The sequence below is a fragment of the Culex pipiens genome, chromosome 1 (assembly GCF_016801865.2).
Source record: "Culex pipiens pallens isolate TS chromosome 1, TS_CPP_V2, whole genome shotgun sequence".
Lineage (NCBI taxonomy): Eukaryota > Metazoa > Arthropoda > Insecta > Diptera > Culicidae > Culex > Culex pipiens.
The window spans coordinates 138,881,124-138,897,385 of record NC_068937.1 but is presented as its reverse complement, the minus strand read 5'-3'; the positions used below and the strand labels follow the sequence as shown (position 1 = coordinate 138,897,385).

The 16,262-nt window shown below is 41.5% G+C and overlaps 2 protein-coding genes across 3 annotated transcripts in view; one reads left to right on the top strand and one right to left on the bottom strand.

Annotated features, from left to right (window-relative positions):
• The window catches only part of LOC120417083 (homeotic protein ultrabithorax), an 88,513-nt gene that overhangs the window by 54,105 nt on the left and 18,146 nt on the right, over nucleotides 1-16,262 (bottom strand). The window contains exon 2 of one of the 2 annotated variants that reach the window (XM_039579061.2): nucleotides 8,779-8,829. The exons of the other annotated variant lie outside the window; for it this stretch is intronic. Coding sequence (XP_039434995.1) covers nucleotides 8,779-8,829 — 51 coding nt within the window. The remainder of the gene's footprint in view (nucleotides 1-8,778; nucleotides 8,830-16,262) is intronic. 2 annotated transcript variants of the gene reach the window in all.
• On the top strand, nucleotides 8,843-11,183 carry LOC120417085 (uncharacterized). Its single transcript, XM_039579063.2, has 2 exons — nucleotides 8,843-9,260; nucleotides 10,665-11,183. The coding sequence occupies exons 1-2, from the start codon at nucleotides 9,145-9,147 to the stop codon at nucleotides 10,993-10,995; spliced, it is 447 nt and encodes a 148-aa protein (XP_039434997.1). The 5' UTR covers nucleotides 8,843-9,144; the 3' UTR covers nucleotides 10,996-11,183.

The window sequence follows — 16,262 nt, the reverse complement described above, 5'->3', positions numbered from 1 at the left end:
GTGAGAATGTTTGTTTTAAATTGAAAATAACGGAAATTTGAGAAAAAAGTGCTTCAAATTTAATAAATCGCCTAAATTTTCACCCATTATTCATTTCCACATCGCACACACGTCTGCCCTTGTGGATCAATCGGACCGCGCACTGGACTCACAATCCAGAGGTCGCCGGTTCGAATCCCGAGGCGGACGCAAAAAATTCTAAGTGTAAATATAGGTATTCGGTGCCCTCTCCCCGTGCCCATACCTTCACACTTAGGAGACCCGGGAGGCGGAGTCTTGTCGCAAAAAGAACGATACACGCCTGTGGATCCGTTGACGAAACCGCAAGGTTTAAGAGGGCCACATTATAAGGTGTTACGTCGATTCCGTTTTTTTTTTTTCGCACACCAATCGGTCACCTTTAATTCCGGCTGATGCTGCACAGAGAGCAAACCGCAATCCCTCTGGCGACACAGTTTTTGCCCTATGTGTATGGATTTTTCGGTCCATGCGTCGCTTCGCGCCGCTTATCTCCGCGTTCCGTCCACGGACCCAACCTCGGACGGGGATGCCAGAAGGGGAGGACAATCGTGTCGTCGACAATGGCCCAACAATGAACACTCGGGCGAAGCCAAGGGGACAAGGTTTGGTGCGGGGAAACGAAAAAGAATTAAACTATGTCAACACATAAATCATCCAACTTCTTGCTTGGGGTATTGCTCCCCGCCTAGCTCTCTAGTCGTAGAGGTACTTGCCGCGGTAGGACCGAAACCACTGCCTGCCGGTGCACAGATATGTGGATGGCACACAGAACGAAAGTAGGTCCCTCGGAAGCCGGGAAGTCGAGGGGGATGGCGGCTTTGATCTGCACTGCTCTACTCCGGTTTGTTTGGAGCGCGCACCCCGATTCTAACTCATGGCCGCCACCGCACACACACACACACGTACATGTATGTGTGTGTATGTGGATAAGTGATTTTCCATTTTCACCGCGTGGCCGCACACAAACAGATTTACCGTCGAAAAATCGGTTCTAAGCTCGATTTGGCCGCGGCCGCGGCCAACGGTGGAAAAACCTTTGATGTATGAAAATTTCCGACTCAGCTCGAAATCTATCGGAATTTTGCACAAACGCAAACGAACACACACACTCACACATATTCGATGGTTTATGTGGGGTGCGAACGGCTTCTGATCAGGGCCGGTGCGGATGGGATTTTCGCAGCCCGTAAAGTCAGTTTGGTTCTGCTGAAGATGGTAGAGCTCTGAGCACATTATGTTGATGTATTGGTGGCTCGACGACGACGACGGACTGCTCGAAAGGAAAACCCGTACGAGAGGGAGCAGAAGAAGAAGGCAGAAGAAAAAAAAGTCGAGCATAAATGAGAGAGGTATAAAAATAAAATACATTAGGGCGTGGTTAAAGTCATTATTTTTATTGTTGTTGTTGTTGGCGATACCATTATTCACTTGCTGATTTTCTGCTTTATTATGGTCGGCGGCGGCGACGTGTGCGTGAGAGTAGTGGAGTCAAGCAGTTCGATTTCGAGGAGTTGCTCTCGAAGCAGCATGAATTCGCTTATGCTTCGATGTGTTTATGTGTTTTACGACTTTCCTGGCCCCGAACCGGTTGGTGGTAGTGCGACGACGGCCAGAAGGTTCCGCTGCAGATTCCCATGCAGGCAGGGCGGCAAAATGTAGGGTAATTAAAGGTGAAAAGGAGTTGCAAGTGCCCGACTCGCAAGTTGAACAGAAGTCGAACTTTAACGATTATTGCTGGTTGTTTAAAAGTGTTTTATTGTTTGTTTAAGCCCTTTGCGGTAATCGCTTCCAATGTGCTTCGGTAGTTGTTTTAATTACTGTGCACCCTATCGCTCCTTCGTTTTTTCCAGCAGGCGATTTATGACCGGCAATTATCATCTCGGAGGCCCTTTACATCGGCCACTTGGTTTGCACACTTTGTGTGTGACGAATTTCAATGATATTCAACACACTTCACAATTTATCTCGAATCGCGCGTGTTCCCCCCGGGCTTGTTCCGATTAATCATAATTCCAAACGAGCGAGAGAGACAGAGCCGAGCTGGTGAGCCCGTTGATTTTGTGAAAACAAGCCATAAAAAGGTGCTATCACGGGTCTTAATCTCAAATCGCTACAACAATCAGCCCCGGCAGTGGCCAAAAGTTAAACAAACCGTAATGAAATGGATGTTTTGTATTTTATGAATCGCCGTCAGCCATCATAATTCGTGGCGCGAAAGCTTGCCCTCTTGACGCGTCCCGCTACTGCCGCGAGCGCACTGAATGTTTAAGTAGCTGAATAAAATTATTAAATATGAAAAATACATTTCCAGATTACTGATGTTCTCAGGCCGTGGCGTCACAACGAGATCAAGCGTCGAGTGTGGTCCTACAAATTGTTACATAATACGCTTAGGGAAAAAAGGGCCATCGTCTAGACAAAGTTTGTAGATCAATAAAAGCCCCCCATCCCCCCTCCCATTTTTCGTCACAGATGTGGAAGCTGGCCAGGAAGTACTTCCTCCTCCGTACCACCGTGGGGTTCACCAAGATCAAAAACTCCGCCAGCAGCAGCGGCAGTAGCATGGGAATGCTCCAACCAACCAACCACGAGAAAAGCAAACAAACAGAAAATCGAATCGATCGTCAGACGGCCGCCACTTCGGGGCCCTCCAACCTGTCGCCGGGGCCGATTGTGTAACGGTTCATTCACGAAAAATAGAGGCAAAAAAAACACGCGCGGCATTCGTTTGAGGAAGTTCATCCCAGCCAGGTAATGTACTCTGCACGCAGTTGAGGGGAAAAAAGATTAATTCCCGCTTGCGCTGAGCGATGCGAAACGTAAACACGGTCGTGATTGATCTGGCAGCGCCGACGGCGCGTATAAATCAGTGATAATTTATCGAAACCCTCCAATCCGCGCGCAGCAATAAACATCAAACGGCCACATCAAAATCAAGAAATCGATTCTCTTTTATGTTTCACACTCACCCGCAAGGGGGTGGGTTCTCCTAGCCGCCAATTATGACCGGGGATGAAGTCCTTAACGAAACCAACTCGGACGTCGGGTTTTCGCACCAGCTGCCCGGAGGTGCTTTCGATGTTTACAAATCATTCTTATAAACATCGATAAAGCAAACACCTCGCCATCGCGCTTGCTCTCCTTCTATTCCCGATCGTCGAGCGCGATTGGGGAGGGTAAAGGAAAAAGGATTTTCGCGTGGAGCAAAAGCAACGATGACGGCCATCGGGAAAAGGGTGTCGACAGTGACCGGCAGTTTCATACTCTGTGATTATTGGTAAATAACGACGGGCAACAGTAGTAATAATCAGGTCCACTTAGTGGTGTGTGGAACGTGCCCCGATAGTTTATGGCTGCGCAGGGTTTGTCGACAAGGAGTGTTGTTATGAGGTGAGGAATTTGAGGTGTAACAACAAATTAGATTTTTTTTTCTTACTTTCAAAACTATTTTTTCGAAGTCAAAATTGAGTTCAGCGATGCCAAATCAGTCAAATTGTATTACAAATTCCCAGAACACTTCAGATCAATTTGAGTGAAATATCTTTTTTTTTGGGTTTGAATATTTAGAGCAATGTTGCCAAATATTTCGATTAAATTCACTTTTTTATGTTTATGACTAGAGGGTGACGAGCGGGAATTCCCGGGAAAAATTTCCCGGGAAATTGACCATTTTTGGACCTCTCGATTCCCGGGAAATTCGGTCGAGACTCCCGGGAAATTTAAACTTATAAATATCGACGCAAAATTATATAAACAAACCAGAAAAACATTTGAAAAATTCAAAATTGTTTAGAACATTGAATGTCCATTGTTCGATGTTCAAGTTCGAATAAACCAATTTTCTCTAATCTTCTTATTCAGAAAGTGTATATTTTAACTTGTCAAAAATTCACCTTAAACATTATTTAGCAGTTACACCCTAGATATGAAATCAAATGTTTTATTTTCAAATATTATGTTTTCTAATTATTTGTAAAAGGGAAAAGCTTTTTCAAGTTAAGTTCAATTTCCATATCTTCTCTTGAACATACCAATCCAATTTAGTTTCTTGTGAACATTTGGGTTTTCCTGATAACTGTAAATATATATTTAATGTTGAACTTAAAAATTACAAAAAACAATTTAATTTGTTGTCTTGAGTCGTTGTTTATCATATTGCAAAATTCCCGATAAAATGGGAAATTATATATAAGCTACTGGGTCTCGTGGCGCAGGGGTAGCGGCTTCGGCTGCCGATCCCGATGATGCTATGAGACGCGGGTTCGATTCCCGCCTTATCCACTGAGCTTCTATCGGATGGTGAAGTAAAACGTCGGTCCCGGTTTCTCCTGTCTCGTCAGAGGCGCTGGAGCAGAAATCCCACGTTAGAGGAAGGCCAAGCCCCGGGGGGCGTAGTGCCAATAGTTTCGTTATATAAGCTACAAGCCTTACCCGGCAAACTTCGTCCTGCCCTTTTTGATTTCTTGACGTTTTTTACTTGTTTGATTTTTCAGCCTCCTGTGATCAAAATTTGATTTTAAGCAACTTTTCCCATACAAACGACAGGTGTTCCGGAATCAGTTCCAGAGTGGCCAAAGTGTCAATTGGTTAGCGTAAGAACCTTCCTTGGGCTTATACGAACCCAACGCAACAAAAAGCACCTCGATCCGACGCTTCGTATTGAACTGATTCGCGTTCGAACAAAACCATCGAAATTTTTTATATATATAGATATCAGTTTTTTTTTACAAAAATCTAATAACAAGTTTGTGAACCTTTTGAAAAATCACTCAGTGCGAATTAAGATTCGTAAATATTTTAAACTACAATTTTGAGTCTTAAAAAAACTCAAGAAACGATTTTGTTTTTGCAGATTCAGAAAAAAAAATCAAAAGTTTTATATAGTTCCTCAAAACAATGAGGCTGCTCAAATTAACGTTTCATAGAATTAGTATGAATTAACAGTAACTGAATTCATTTAAAAGAAACAAATTTATTACTTTTCATTTTAAATTTTTGACACTGTTGGCGTAGTAAAAAAAAATCTCCCGGGTCCCGGGAATTCCCGGGAAATAGCCAAATTCAACTCTCGATTCCCGGGAAATTGAAAATCTCGAGAATCGTCACCCTCTATTTATGACACATCGCAATTTCCAATAAAAAAGAAAATAATTGTTTGAAAAATAGCCATTTTCAATGATTAAAAAAAAAAAATCAAGTACGTCAGTTTTAGATTTTTACAAATAAAATTCTTGAAGTATATAAAGTTTTATTACAATTGAAAATTTCTATTCATTTTTAAATATTGATATTATTGCTTTTGTTGGCAATGTTTACTACTATTGGGTTTCTCATCTTCATAATTACGTCTCAAATGATAGAATATGCTGGCAAAAACAATGAATTCTAGGACAAGTCAAAATAACAAAATACTTTTGTCGCGCCTCCTTTCGATTTACTACAAAAAATCACTTTCTTGAATATTTTTTTTTCGAAATCTAGCAGAAATCAATACAAAAAATCTTTGATATTTGCATTAGATAAATGAAGGCATTTTTCAAAGGATCTAGATGAACGATCAATATTTGATCAAAATTTATGTTTTTGGTTTCGCCCTGTCAGGATTATTCGAATTTTGTTTTACCTTGATTATTTTGTTGTTCAAATAGTTTGGAATGAATGTTTTTGTTGATTTTTTTGATAAAATATTAAAAATAATATTTAATTTTGTTTGAATATAAAACAATATTTGTGACTGAGTTTTGAACACATCAACTGAATCAGAGCTGGCAGGTGATAGGGTATTTTAACCATTAGTAGACCCCCTAGTAGAGCCGAAGCACATTTTTCACAAATTTTCAATATTTTAAGCACTTTTTCATAACTTTTTGTACAAAAAAATGAAAACTGAAGTTTTTTGACTCTTTGTTTCATCAGTTTATTTGTTTTTGAGCAGAAAAATAGTCCTTTGAAAAAAAGTTTTTTTTTGCCGGTTTTGGACCCCTTTTTTCTATAGTGGACCCGGGTCCATAATCCGATTGTGGACCCGGGTCCACTATAGGCAAACTGTTATTTTTATACCAAATTCAACCGATATTTGATGTTTTGATGCATGGTGTAGGTCTAATGATAGATATAATGAATAAAAGATGGATTTTGCTCACTTTTCATCAAAGAACAAATATGTTTTGTTAACAAATTTGGCTTTAAACAACAACAAAAAACATAACAGACATTTAAACACATTTATTTTCGAAAAAAAAATCAGAGAAAACGTTTCAAAAACCACTGTAAACATAAAAATAATTAAAAAAAGTTATTTTGATGCACATTTTTTTATATTAATTATATAAATGGTGGTCCGAAACTAAACAATAGATTTGTTTACAGTTGCTGATAAAACCACGCATGTTTATTTAAAAAAAAAGTTTTGTTCTTGATTTATTATTATAAAATATCATTTCAAACTGCAATTATGATGCTTCAGTTAAGTATATTTGGTACTTTTAACATAAAACAGCTATATTTGTACTCACAATTGAAAAAAATATGCGTTTGGGTTGATAACAACAAGCATTTATTGTATGTTTAAGAGAAACTTTTGCTTAAATACACAGTTTTCTTCATTTTTGAAGGTTTAATTAACAGGGGTCCACTTTTGGAAAAGTTTGGATTTTCGTTGTCCTATATTGGAGCCCTAATTTTTGCTCGAAAATGAGCAGTTCTTCGCTTTATTTTAGTAAAGTTCCTTAAACTTACATTATTTCGACTTGCTGAAGTTAAATAATCAGTCAAAAAATGATTGAATAGTTAATTCAATAATAAAATCTAAATGCAGTTTTGTCGTGAAAATGCTAGTGGCCATGGCTGATTTCAGATGTCGAACTCAAAACACCTATTTTGGCGAAAAGGACAATTCAATATCAGTCAACATTGATTTAAATGATGCTGACCATGCCAAATAAAAGATTTGTAGGCAACAAAACGCTTGAAATTTTGATTTGATTGAATTTTTCATCAAAAACCCTTCAGAGGGTCCACTATAGGAAAGAGGTCCACTAATGGATAATGTACCCTATCAGTATTTACTTATTTATTCTTTATAAAATTATGTTTTAATAAGGTATTATGATTTTCATTTCTGAACTAATACTACATATTCAAAAACTTAGTTAAAACTTAATTTTCAAAATGTTTAGTGGTTTGTAATCTCCACAAAGTTTTTTCTTGTCTTTTTTTGTACATTTTGATGAGTAATTGACACATAAAACACATAATTTGAGAAGTTCCTTGAGCTGTTATGAAAAAGTTTCCAAAACAAAATGATGGAATTTTAAGCAAAAAACTAAAAAAAAGGTTTCTTAGCAATTCCTCGCTGAAACATTTCGCTCTATGAAGCATCGGAAAGCTGAGAAAATTTCCTATAAGACTCTTTTTCAAGTCGCGATGACTATTTTGTCCTGAAAAGTTTGTTTTTTAAAAAACGCCATGGTTGAAGAGTTTTGAAACATTTTTTTGAAAACTGAGACAAATCTTTGAAAAATTTCACAAAAGAAATGGAATGTCTCTGAAATTTTCTTAATTTTCTCTTCTTATATGATTGGAAAATAATCAAAATTTATCAAATTCATCTCCTTCTCAACAAATGTTCCAAATCTAATAAAAAACCAATTGGTCAAAGTAAAAAAAAAAAATCTCCAAAGAGCCGCTCTCCAGCATCACAGCTCGACCAACTTCCGAGCCGAGCATAAAAGCAAGACGACCGTGTAACGTAAACAGTTATATAACCCCCCCGAGCGGGCCATTCAAGTGTTTGTTTACTCCGAAAAAGTGTTTAAGTGGCGCCTTCTTGCTTTGCAGCCACGACGACGACTCCGACGAGTGCAACAGCACGTCACTTTTTCTGTGGGTGTTTTGGTGTTCTTTTGGAGTTTAAATAAACAATTTTCCCCGGGCCCACGCGCCGCTGAGGCGCGCTTTGATTTTGGATGAAGTTTTTTTTTATGTTGGGAAAATCGATTGAAGTTGATTGTTTTGCTTGAGGAGCCGGGCACGGAATGTGTGTTTTCTCTTTTTTTTTTTTCAAATTATTGGTGGATTGGTGGTGAGGTGTTTGTGCCAGGCGGGGGGAATTATTTATAAACCAACCAACAAGTAGGTTCAATGTCATGAATTTGGGTTAGCAAACGGAAGAACTAGTTTTTAAACCATTCTCATGCTTCTTCACCAATTTTATGTACAAAGGTTCTCGGATTAGCTCACGCACGCTAAAAACCACGCCGATCCTAACCCATCGAGCTTGAATTAATAGGTCTAAGTGCTATTGTCGAGTTGAATTACCTTTCCACATACTTCCATGGACCTATTTATTAAGTTACACAAAAATACGTTACTTACTTACACGCAACCGAATGTTTAGTAGTGACTAAGGGGTACTGGGTTCTATGTGATATCACTCCCTCCAACGGGCAACACACTTTGCAGCAGTGGATTAGTAAGGTTAAACGAGGAAGCATAAAGGAAATCAAAAGAACTAACAAAAGGTTTAAGTAAGTAATCCAAAAGAGATTCAATCAAAACCAAGATAACTAAATTTATTCCAACGTAACACAACTAAAATAGGCAAATTAGTAAAATTTTGACCAACTAATATCGTATTAGAAAACTAGAGAAAAGATCAAAAATGTCAAATCGCAACTAAATATAATATAATTTTGACAATAAACTTATACTCTAAACTTAAACTTAAATAAACAGAAAAAAAGAGAAGCGACTTACCTATCCAGTCTGGAAGAAGTGTGCCCGCAAGAGATTCTGAATATCTCTTACCTGTAAACGAAGAAAAAGAAAGAAAAAAAAAAACCATCCATTAGTTTACGGCGCATAATCATGTATGAATTACAATTAATCTTCATTTCTCTCGACTCACGGCCACCGAAAATGGCGGCGCATGTTTTCCAGCCAACTTCCCGGCCAGCAGAAACCAGTAGCAAAACTTTCAATCTCGGCCCCGTGGCACGTCGCTCATAAATTCCCGTGAGGCCTTTCCCTCCGCCGGCTGAAAACACACAACCCGGAAAAATCACGTTTGCGGAGGAAGTCGTCTTCGAGAAGCGTCGTCGTCGTCTTCGAAGATCTCCTCGGATGCTCAAACAAGCCGTAAATCCTAGACCCGACGCTGGCTGCGACTTCAACCCCGGACAGGTCTCTGCGGTGGGGGAGTTGGACGTGTGCGCACAGGTGTACCAACATAATTGCAGGTAATTTACATGAAATATTAATTTTTAAACAAAATGTGTATTTCATCGTGTTGCGCAGGCCATATTTACGACCGCGAGAGGGGTTTTCCCGAAAAAACGCTACTTAACTGTAACGTTCAACCCCTTGAAAACTGGCTAGTTTTGGGGTAGCAAAACCATTAATTTTACGGACCGTTGCAAGATATTTCAACTAGAGAAAAGTCCGTCCCACCGCGGATCAGACGCATGGTAATCAGTTTCGGTCAAATCTGCATAAAGCGTAATCACAGTGCGAGCACTAATCCAGAAGGCTGACCGCTAAGATAATTAAAATAGTCAACCCTACTTTTGTAATTAATTTATTCGAACGACTCGCTACTCTTTTTTTTTAAAGCGAAACAAAGAAATGAGGAAGTGACTCAGCGAGACGAAGGAGAAGCAATGGACAACCCTTCTCAGATAAATCTTTTTAATCTCTTGGGATGGCGGCAAAAACAGCACAGTCCTTGAAAGAAAATGGATTCCATTAGGGTCCTAGTTCTTGTAAGAACGATTTTCTGATAGGAAAAGTTGCAAAATCTTGAACGCAGTACGCAGCCAATCAATAAAATCAAGTTCGTATCATTTGCAAGAAAACTGTCCTTTGAAAACAGTTCACTGTTTGGTTAACCATTTAATCAATAGTATTTTTGTGGTAGTTGTATAATCGGGTATTCATTTCGACTTGTTTTTCTTAAATTAAGTTTCAAAACAGTGCCAGCAAGCTTTCAGCTCGGTCGTGACAGCGTGATATCTCAATATGCTGCTCACACACGTCTGGGTTGGAAATATTTTTAGCAAAATTTCGCAAGACCCACGATGTCGCTCTTGAGATTTGAACCGAAAACAACACAAACCCGCTTCCTAATGGATAAGACGATGAAAAATGGTCTTCGTTCCCTCGGCAGCAAAGTTCACAGTTCAAACGCGATCGGCGAGCCCCCCGAACTTTTAAGCGCGATCAGGACGCAGCCCATCGACGGCGTAATCTCAACTCATGGAGAGGGTGTGGTGGTGGGCCTGTGGGACCTTGTGACTCTAAATCATGTTTGATAAAATGAAGCAATAAAAATGGTTGGATGTGGAACCATAAATTTTCCGCTGAAAAGACAGCGAGCGAGATTCTCCCGAGGGGGCTCGAGGAAGAAAGTGCCTGCTCGCGCAGGCGAGGGGAAGACGAAATTTACATATATAAAAAATGAAACTTCTTTTCGGAGTATGTCGCGCGCGGCTCCTACGACAACGAATACGAAATTTTTATTTTTGGTTGATGTGAATCGAATGTGGTGGGAGGTGGGAGGGGGAGGGGGAGTTTCCTTGAGTTGTATGTGTGTGAAGTGTGGAGGAATGAATTTTTATTTATACGTTTTAATTTTTGTATTCCAGTCTCGACAGCGAAGATAACCGGTTCCATTGGAGGCATTTGAAGTTGTTTGAAGCCCTGAAGAACGGAGCAAAATGTAGAACAACAACTACCCGGAGTCGGCGTGGTCGGGGCATTCGAAACGGAACGCGACCCGCGGTGGGAATTGATAGTGTCGCGCTTATCTGGCGAGGTTATCTGCTGGGCTGCGATAGGGATTTGGGACTTATCGGTTGGGTAATTTCGCTTTTAGGCACCTCATTTTGGGACTTGACACTGCCAATCGTAACGAGGCGTTCACTATCTCCCGGTGGAACTGAATTCATTAGCTTTCTTCACGTTTGTCACAAATAGGATTAAAGAAGGGGAACAAGTGGCCATTCCGAATTAAACTTTAATTGAAAAGAATTAATTAACTGTTTTTATCACTCTCTTTTCCTTTCGAAACTGCGTTGCAACTTGCAAGTCAAAGCGGAATTCGGATTCTAACCCTCCCAACCCTCAAGTGGCATTGTGACCAACGGGGAATGAGTTATGACGCCTTCCCGAAGCAAGCAAACAACTCTGTTTGAGAGACCCCGGAATCGGCATTCCGGTATGAAATATACAACCTCCAGCTTATCTCGTGTTCCAGCCAACAAAAAAAAAGAAGGTGAGCCCATGACACATGTCCGGGAGATGCTGATCCTCCCGTCCCCCTAGTTAGTGCGAGTCTCGACCTGGCACAGAAATCAGCCTCGCAGTTGGGGTTTCAGCTGTCCCACCAACCTCTTCGCGAGAGTCCTTACCGCGAAATATGTCATGTAAGTAAGATTTACGACTTTTTGAATTTGATCGTCATTTTCCACTCTCCCTGCACATGCCTGAGAGTTCTCCACGGGAGAGTGTGATCTTCCCTTCGGGCTGCATTATTTCGCGCGATCTTCGTTGCTCCGGTTGCGAACAAAACTTATAATTTATTCGTTTAATCTCGCGGCCCGAAAAAAAGCTCCGCCAGAGTATCGAGTTCATTTCTTGGACGTTACGCGCGATCGCCTTGTGGTGCGCAAAATCTGTCATCTCTATTCAAGGTTTCGTCTCGACGCGCGCACATGTTTGCTGAGCCAACTTCTCAAAAGGTCGTATTCGACGCAAATTCGATGGAACAAAACGCAAGTCGACCCCTTCGAAACCGCTCGCCACATTTCAAGTTTTTATTATGCTGTGACAACGACATGTGTGACAGCTAGCATGTAAAGCAAACATCGCAAATATATTCACAACCTGCCTGCTCGGGGAAAGCCAACGGTGGCCGACGGAGTCGGAGGAGGGAAACGCGTATTTGCATACCCCTGTGAGTACTACTCAGTACTCTGCGCGTTCGCAAAGGCCGAAAATTCGATGAACCTGTTCCGTCATCGGCAAACGCCGCCGAGACTTGAGAGGGGGACCCAAGCTGTCAGATTGCGGTCATAAATATTAAATTAAACTAGTGCCACGCGGTTGCACTTATCACACGGGAGTCGTCGTACAATGGGCTTTTTCCTAGGCGGTTTGAATCGGACGAAAGGAAGCATTTCTCTTTTTTTGCTGCTGCGAGCAAGCCCGGTAGGATTGGTAGGGTCTGTTGTGGCGACGCCGGAATCAAGTCCGGCTGGTGGAAGAAAAACTTGGCACAATCGGCGCTGCATTTTCTGCCTGCCCTGGTGGTTAATAAATTGGACAGCTGAGGGCATAAATTAATTAAGGATGGTTGTAAATCACATTTTGCTGGAATAGTTGAGGATTTTCTTAAAACTTTGTTACACCCAAATCAAGTGTCATCCAGTGGGGCTGCAATGTCCTACCACGGAGAAAAATGAGTTCTCAAAATCATGAACATGCGTTTCAAATTGGAAGCCATGAACAAAGTGTTCAAATTTCATGGTTCCCATTTTCATTAACTCTTTTTCACGATTTTCAGTACTCATTTTCTCCGTGTACTGACATTCAATAACATAGTTGCGTTCTGAATATCTGCTAACTTCAAGCGTTTTGATGACACTACACGCAAAGACAACTACCATATGTAAACTATTTACTTTTTAGTTAACCATTTATTGAATGGTATTTTTGTGGTAGTTTTTTATTCGGGTATTCATCATAAAGTTATGAGATTTCTGTGGAATCCCTATCGCTCTTTTTTCTTAAATTAAGTTTCACAACAGTGCCAGGTCAAACAAGATTTTAGCTCGGTCGTAACAGCGTTTGTGGCTCAGAGGTAAAGAGATAGACTCTCATGCAAAGAGGTTCAAATCTCTATAACTACATTGGAAGTCAGAACGTCGTCTTCTGACTTTGGTTGTCAAAGCTTCTTGAAGAGTTCCAGATCCACGATAGAAACGTAGAAGGACGTAAATGTCGAAGAGTAAAGTTCCGTGTAGCTCTCTTATCTCATACAGCTGATAAAGACATCCTACGAACCAAAGATCTCGCAATGGTCCTGATCCATCCCCGTCGAATGCAATGAGCTAATTTGACTACCGACTCCACACACATATGCAAAGCGCGACCGTCCCCGACCAATCGGCATACGGTGATGGCTTAATTAACCTTCTTATCGTAAGTCTGTACCTGCATTAAGACCATAAAAATTGATTGCAGAAAAACGAGAAACGAAAAAAAAAACACGAAAAAGCCAGCCAGTCCCATAAATTGCACATTTTATCCTGTGCGCACACACTTCCACTTCCAGCGCCCAAAACTTCTTCGACCCGAAGAAGTTTTGGTAGCAGCACAAGTTACACCAACACAACCGAGCGCGTGACGTCACGTGACCACTCAGCTTGAGAGGGAGTCGCTCACCAGCGGCGAACAGCTGAGCCGGGGCTGAGTTACCACCACCCAACGCTGAGTTCCGTCCAGCATAAAGCGGAATATGAGAAAATATGTATATGTTTACACATGGAACGTGGTCTGTGCGGTGGTATGCGCGGCGGTCATGGATATGGTTGTGTATATGCAAAAGACCATCGAGCAGAACTCGAACCAAGCACATGCCAGTCCGAGAACCAGTCCGGTGAGCGCATTGTTTACGTAGAACTGCAGCACGCGGTGCTGCTAGACTCCAAATTACCGACGCTGCCGCGGAGTTCGGCGAAGAAGTCGGTCGTGAAAGAAGCGCCGTGATATTTATATGAGAATTTTATGACACTGCTGATTATACCGATGGCTTGAATGGAGCTATAAAGATGACCAGTCACTCAACGGCTTGGCACCGGCGGGGTCGTCGCGTGGCCAACACAGCTTGGAAATCGGACTCTCTGCGGTGCGGCGCGCGAGATTATCATTTTGATGGCGCTTTTATTGATACTTATTTTGAGTTTTATTTTTCATAAAATTCACCGCAGTTACTGCGCTCTCAAACGTTCTTACGCGTTTATCGCGTCGGTCAGTGTGTGTTTGTATATTTTATGCAAAATACAAATTAATTTCACGCCGTGTGCATACGCCGCCGGCGGCGACGGTCGAGGCCACCGCGTGGTCACTTCATACCCGATATTGCTTGATTGGATGATGTCGTCGTCGTCGAGCGGCGCCACACTACTGGTGTTACTCAACGCGGCTTGAACTGGAGCTGAAGAGATGCTTAGCGCGCGCGCCGCGCTTGGTTAATGTTTTACACACACTGCATCGGGAGGCGCCGCGCTGCGAGTTTTTCCCGCCAGTTTGGGCCGACGTCTGTTCCGTCCCGACGCCAGCGAGAAGATCGGCTCGGAAGTTTCATAAGCATCGCCGGGTTGACCCACTTCCACTGCTTCATCGACGTCGAAGAGTTGTTTCATATCCGGCCGAGTTCGTGTTCTGGCTCAGCCAGGTGTGCGGAGTTCAAAACAGCTGCTCCTGCTACTACGTCATGGAGTTGCATCGTGTGAAGAAGACTCGTTCATAGAGGTGATTCGCGAAAACGAATGAGACTGCTTCTGCTCGGATCGGTTCGCACACACGGAGTAATAACAGTAATAATAATAAACGAGAGGGCGTGAATACTAAACAGTGCAGTAATGTTCTGCCGCCCACCGCCTTCAATCACATGCCACACGACAAGTCGCTCAAACTCTCTGGCAGAACGTCAGCCGCTTCAGCCGTCCCGAGCAGTAATAAGTTAATCATAATCAGATGCACATTCACAAAGTCAACGCGATCGAATTGAGCGACATGACAGCTCGACATGTTGGCCACTGTCACCCCGGCGACGATGTCCTCCAAGTCGCGTCGCGCCTCAACGACCTGAGCTCAAAGAGTGTAAAAATTATTAAATATTATTTCACTTCACAAGAAGTGGTTGCCCGGCGAAATAATAACTCTGGACGCTTCATCATCACCGCAAATCGTTTCGATTTCGTCTGGTGGTTCGTTGGTTCTCTCGTCTCATAACTCATTTCGATTAACGAGGTGTTTGTTTTAAAGGCGCACACGGCAAGGCCTTCCCCCCTTGCTCTTTTCTTGTGATGTGGAAAACGAGGAAAACCTTAAAAAAAGAAAAAGAGTTGACGACCTTTCCGACTCAAACTCCGACTCCCCGGCAGAGGGGGAAATAGTTGTATCGTGCTGTTAATTACATCGATTATTGCACATACCCACTTTTGCCACCCAGCTCAAAGCCCGGGTGGGCCCCCGTGATCGCGTAGTTTGTAGTGGCTGTGTTTTGCTCAGGTGAAACAGTACGAAATTAGCTCGGTTTGTACTTTGGCACTACTACTTACTATGGGCGGATGAGGGATAATTATGGCTATTTATAATGGACTCCACTTTTTTTTGCAAACTGGCGGCCCTTTTTCGTATGCAGCTCCATCGATTTTGCATGCGCTAATGTAGTAAATATTGAGCCAAGGATTATTGCTTATTATTTGTTACGTAGATGAGCGATTTGGAGGAGCCTCTTTAATTTTAATTATTATTAATTTTCGCTCCAATGACTACAGGGTATGCAAATGTTTTTTTAGCCATTTTGCCTTGAAATAACAAAATTCAAATAAAATTCAATAGTTGAATAAACCAACAAAAAAAAACCTCAATCTAAATTTTAAAACTTATTTAAAGTCGATTTAAAGCAAGCAAATATTGACATTGAGACTTGATGTTTGTATTTCAGTAATTTAACGGTCAATAAATCTAATTTTAACCTTGATTCTAAAACGCGTTTTCAGCTTAAATCGAGAATTAAATAACTCAGTAGGATATCAGCAAGCAACTCACCAAGTTTCTTCAAAAGATTGCAAAAGAGTTTTGCCATATATTGTCATACACATTTCTGAAAATCTGGCAATAGGACGGAAATAGGATCAAATCATAAACCTGACAAACATATGAAAATTTCCCCTAAATCTGTTAAATGGTTCTAATGTTTACTCAATAATGATTGTTTTTTTAATTGTTTCTGAAGAGAAAATTTTCTGAAATTTCACTCGAATTTGAACTAGGGGAACTATACCCTTTTTCAGCCTATTTCTATTATCAGCCTATAAGCTAGCGAGTTGTGGCGCTATAACCACGGCAAATAGTATCCAGGGCATTTGTGGAAATACAATGTCCCATCCCCGAGGGTCCCGGAGCACCAAAACTTCTTAGCATGGTGCTCCCATCGATTTATTGCTCTAACA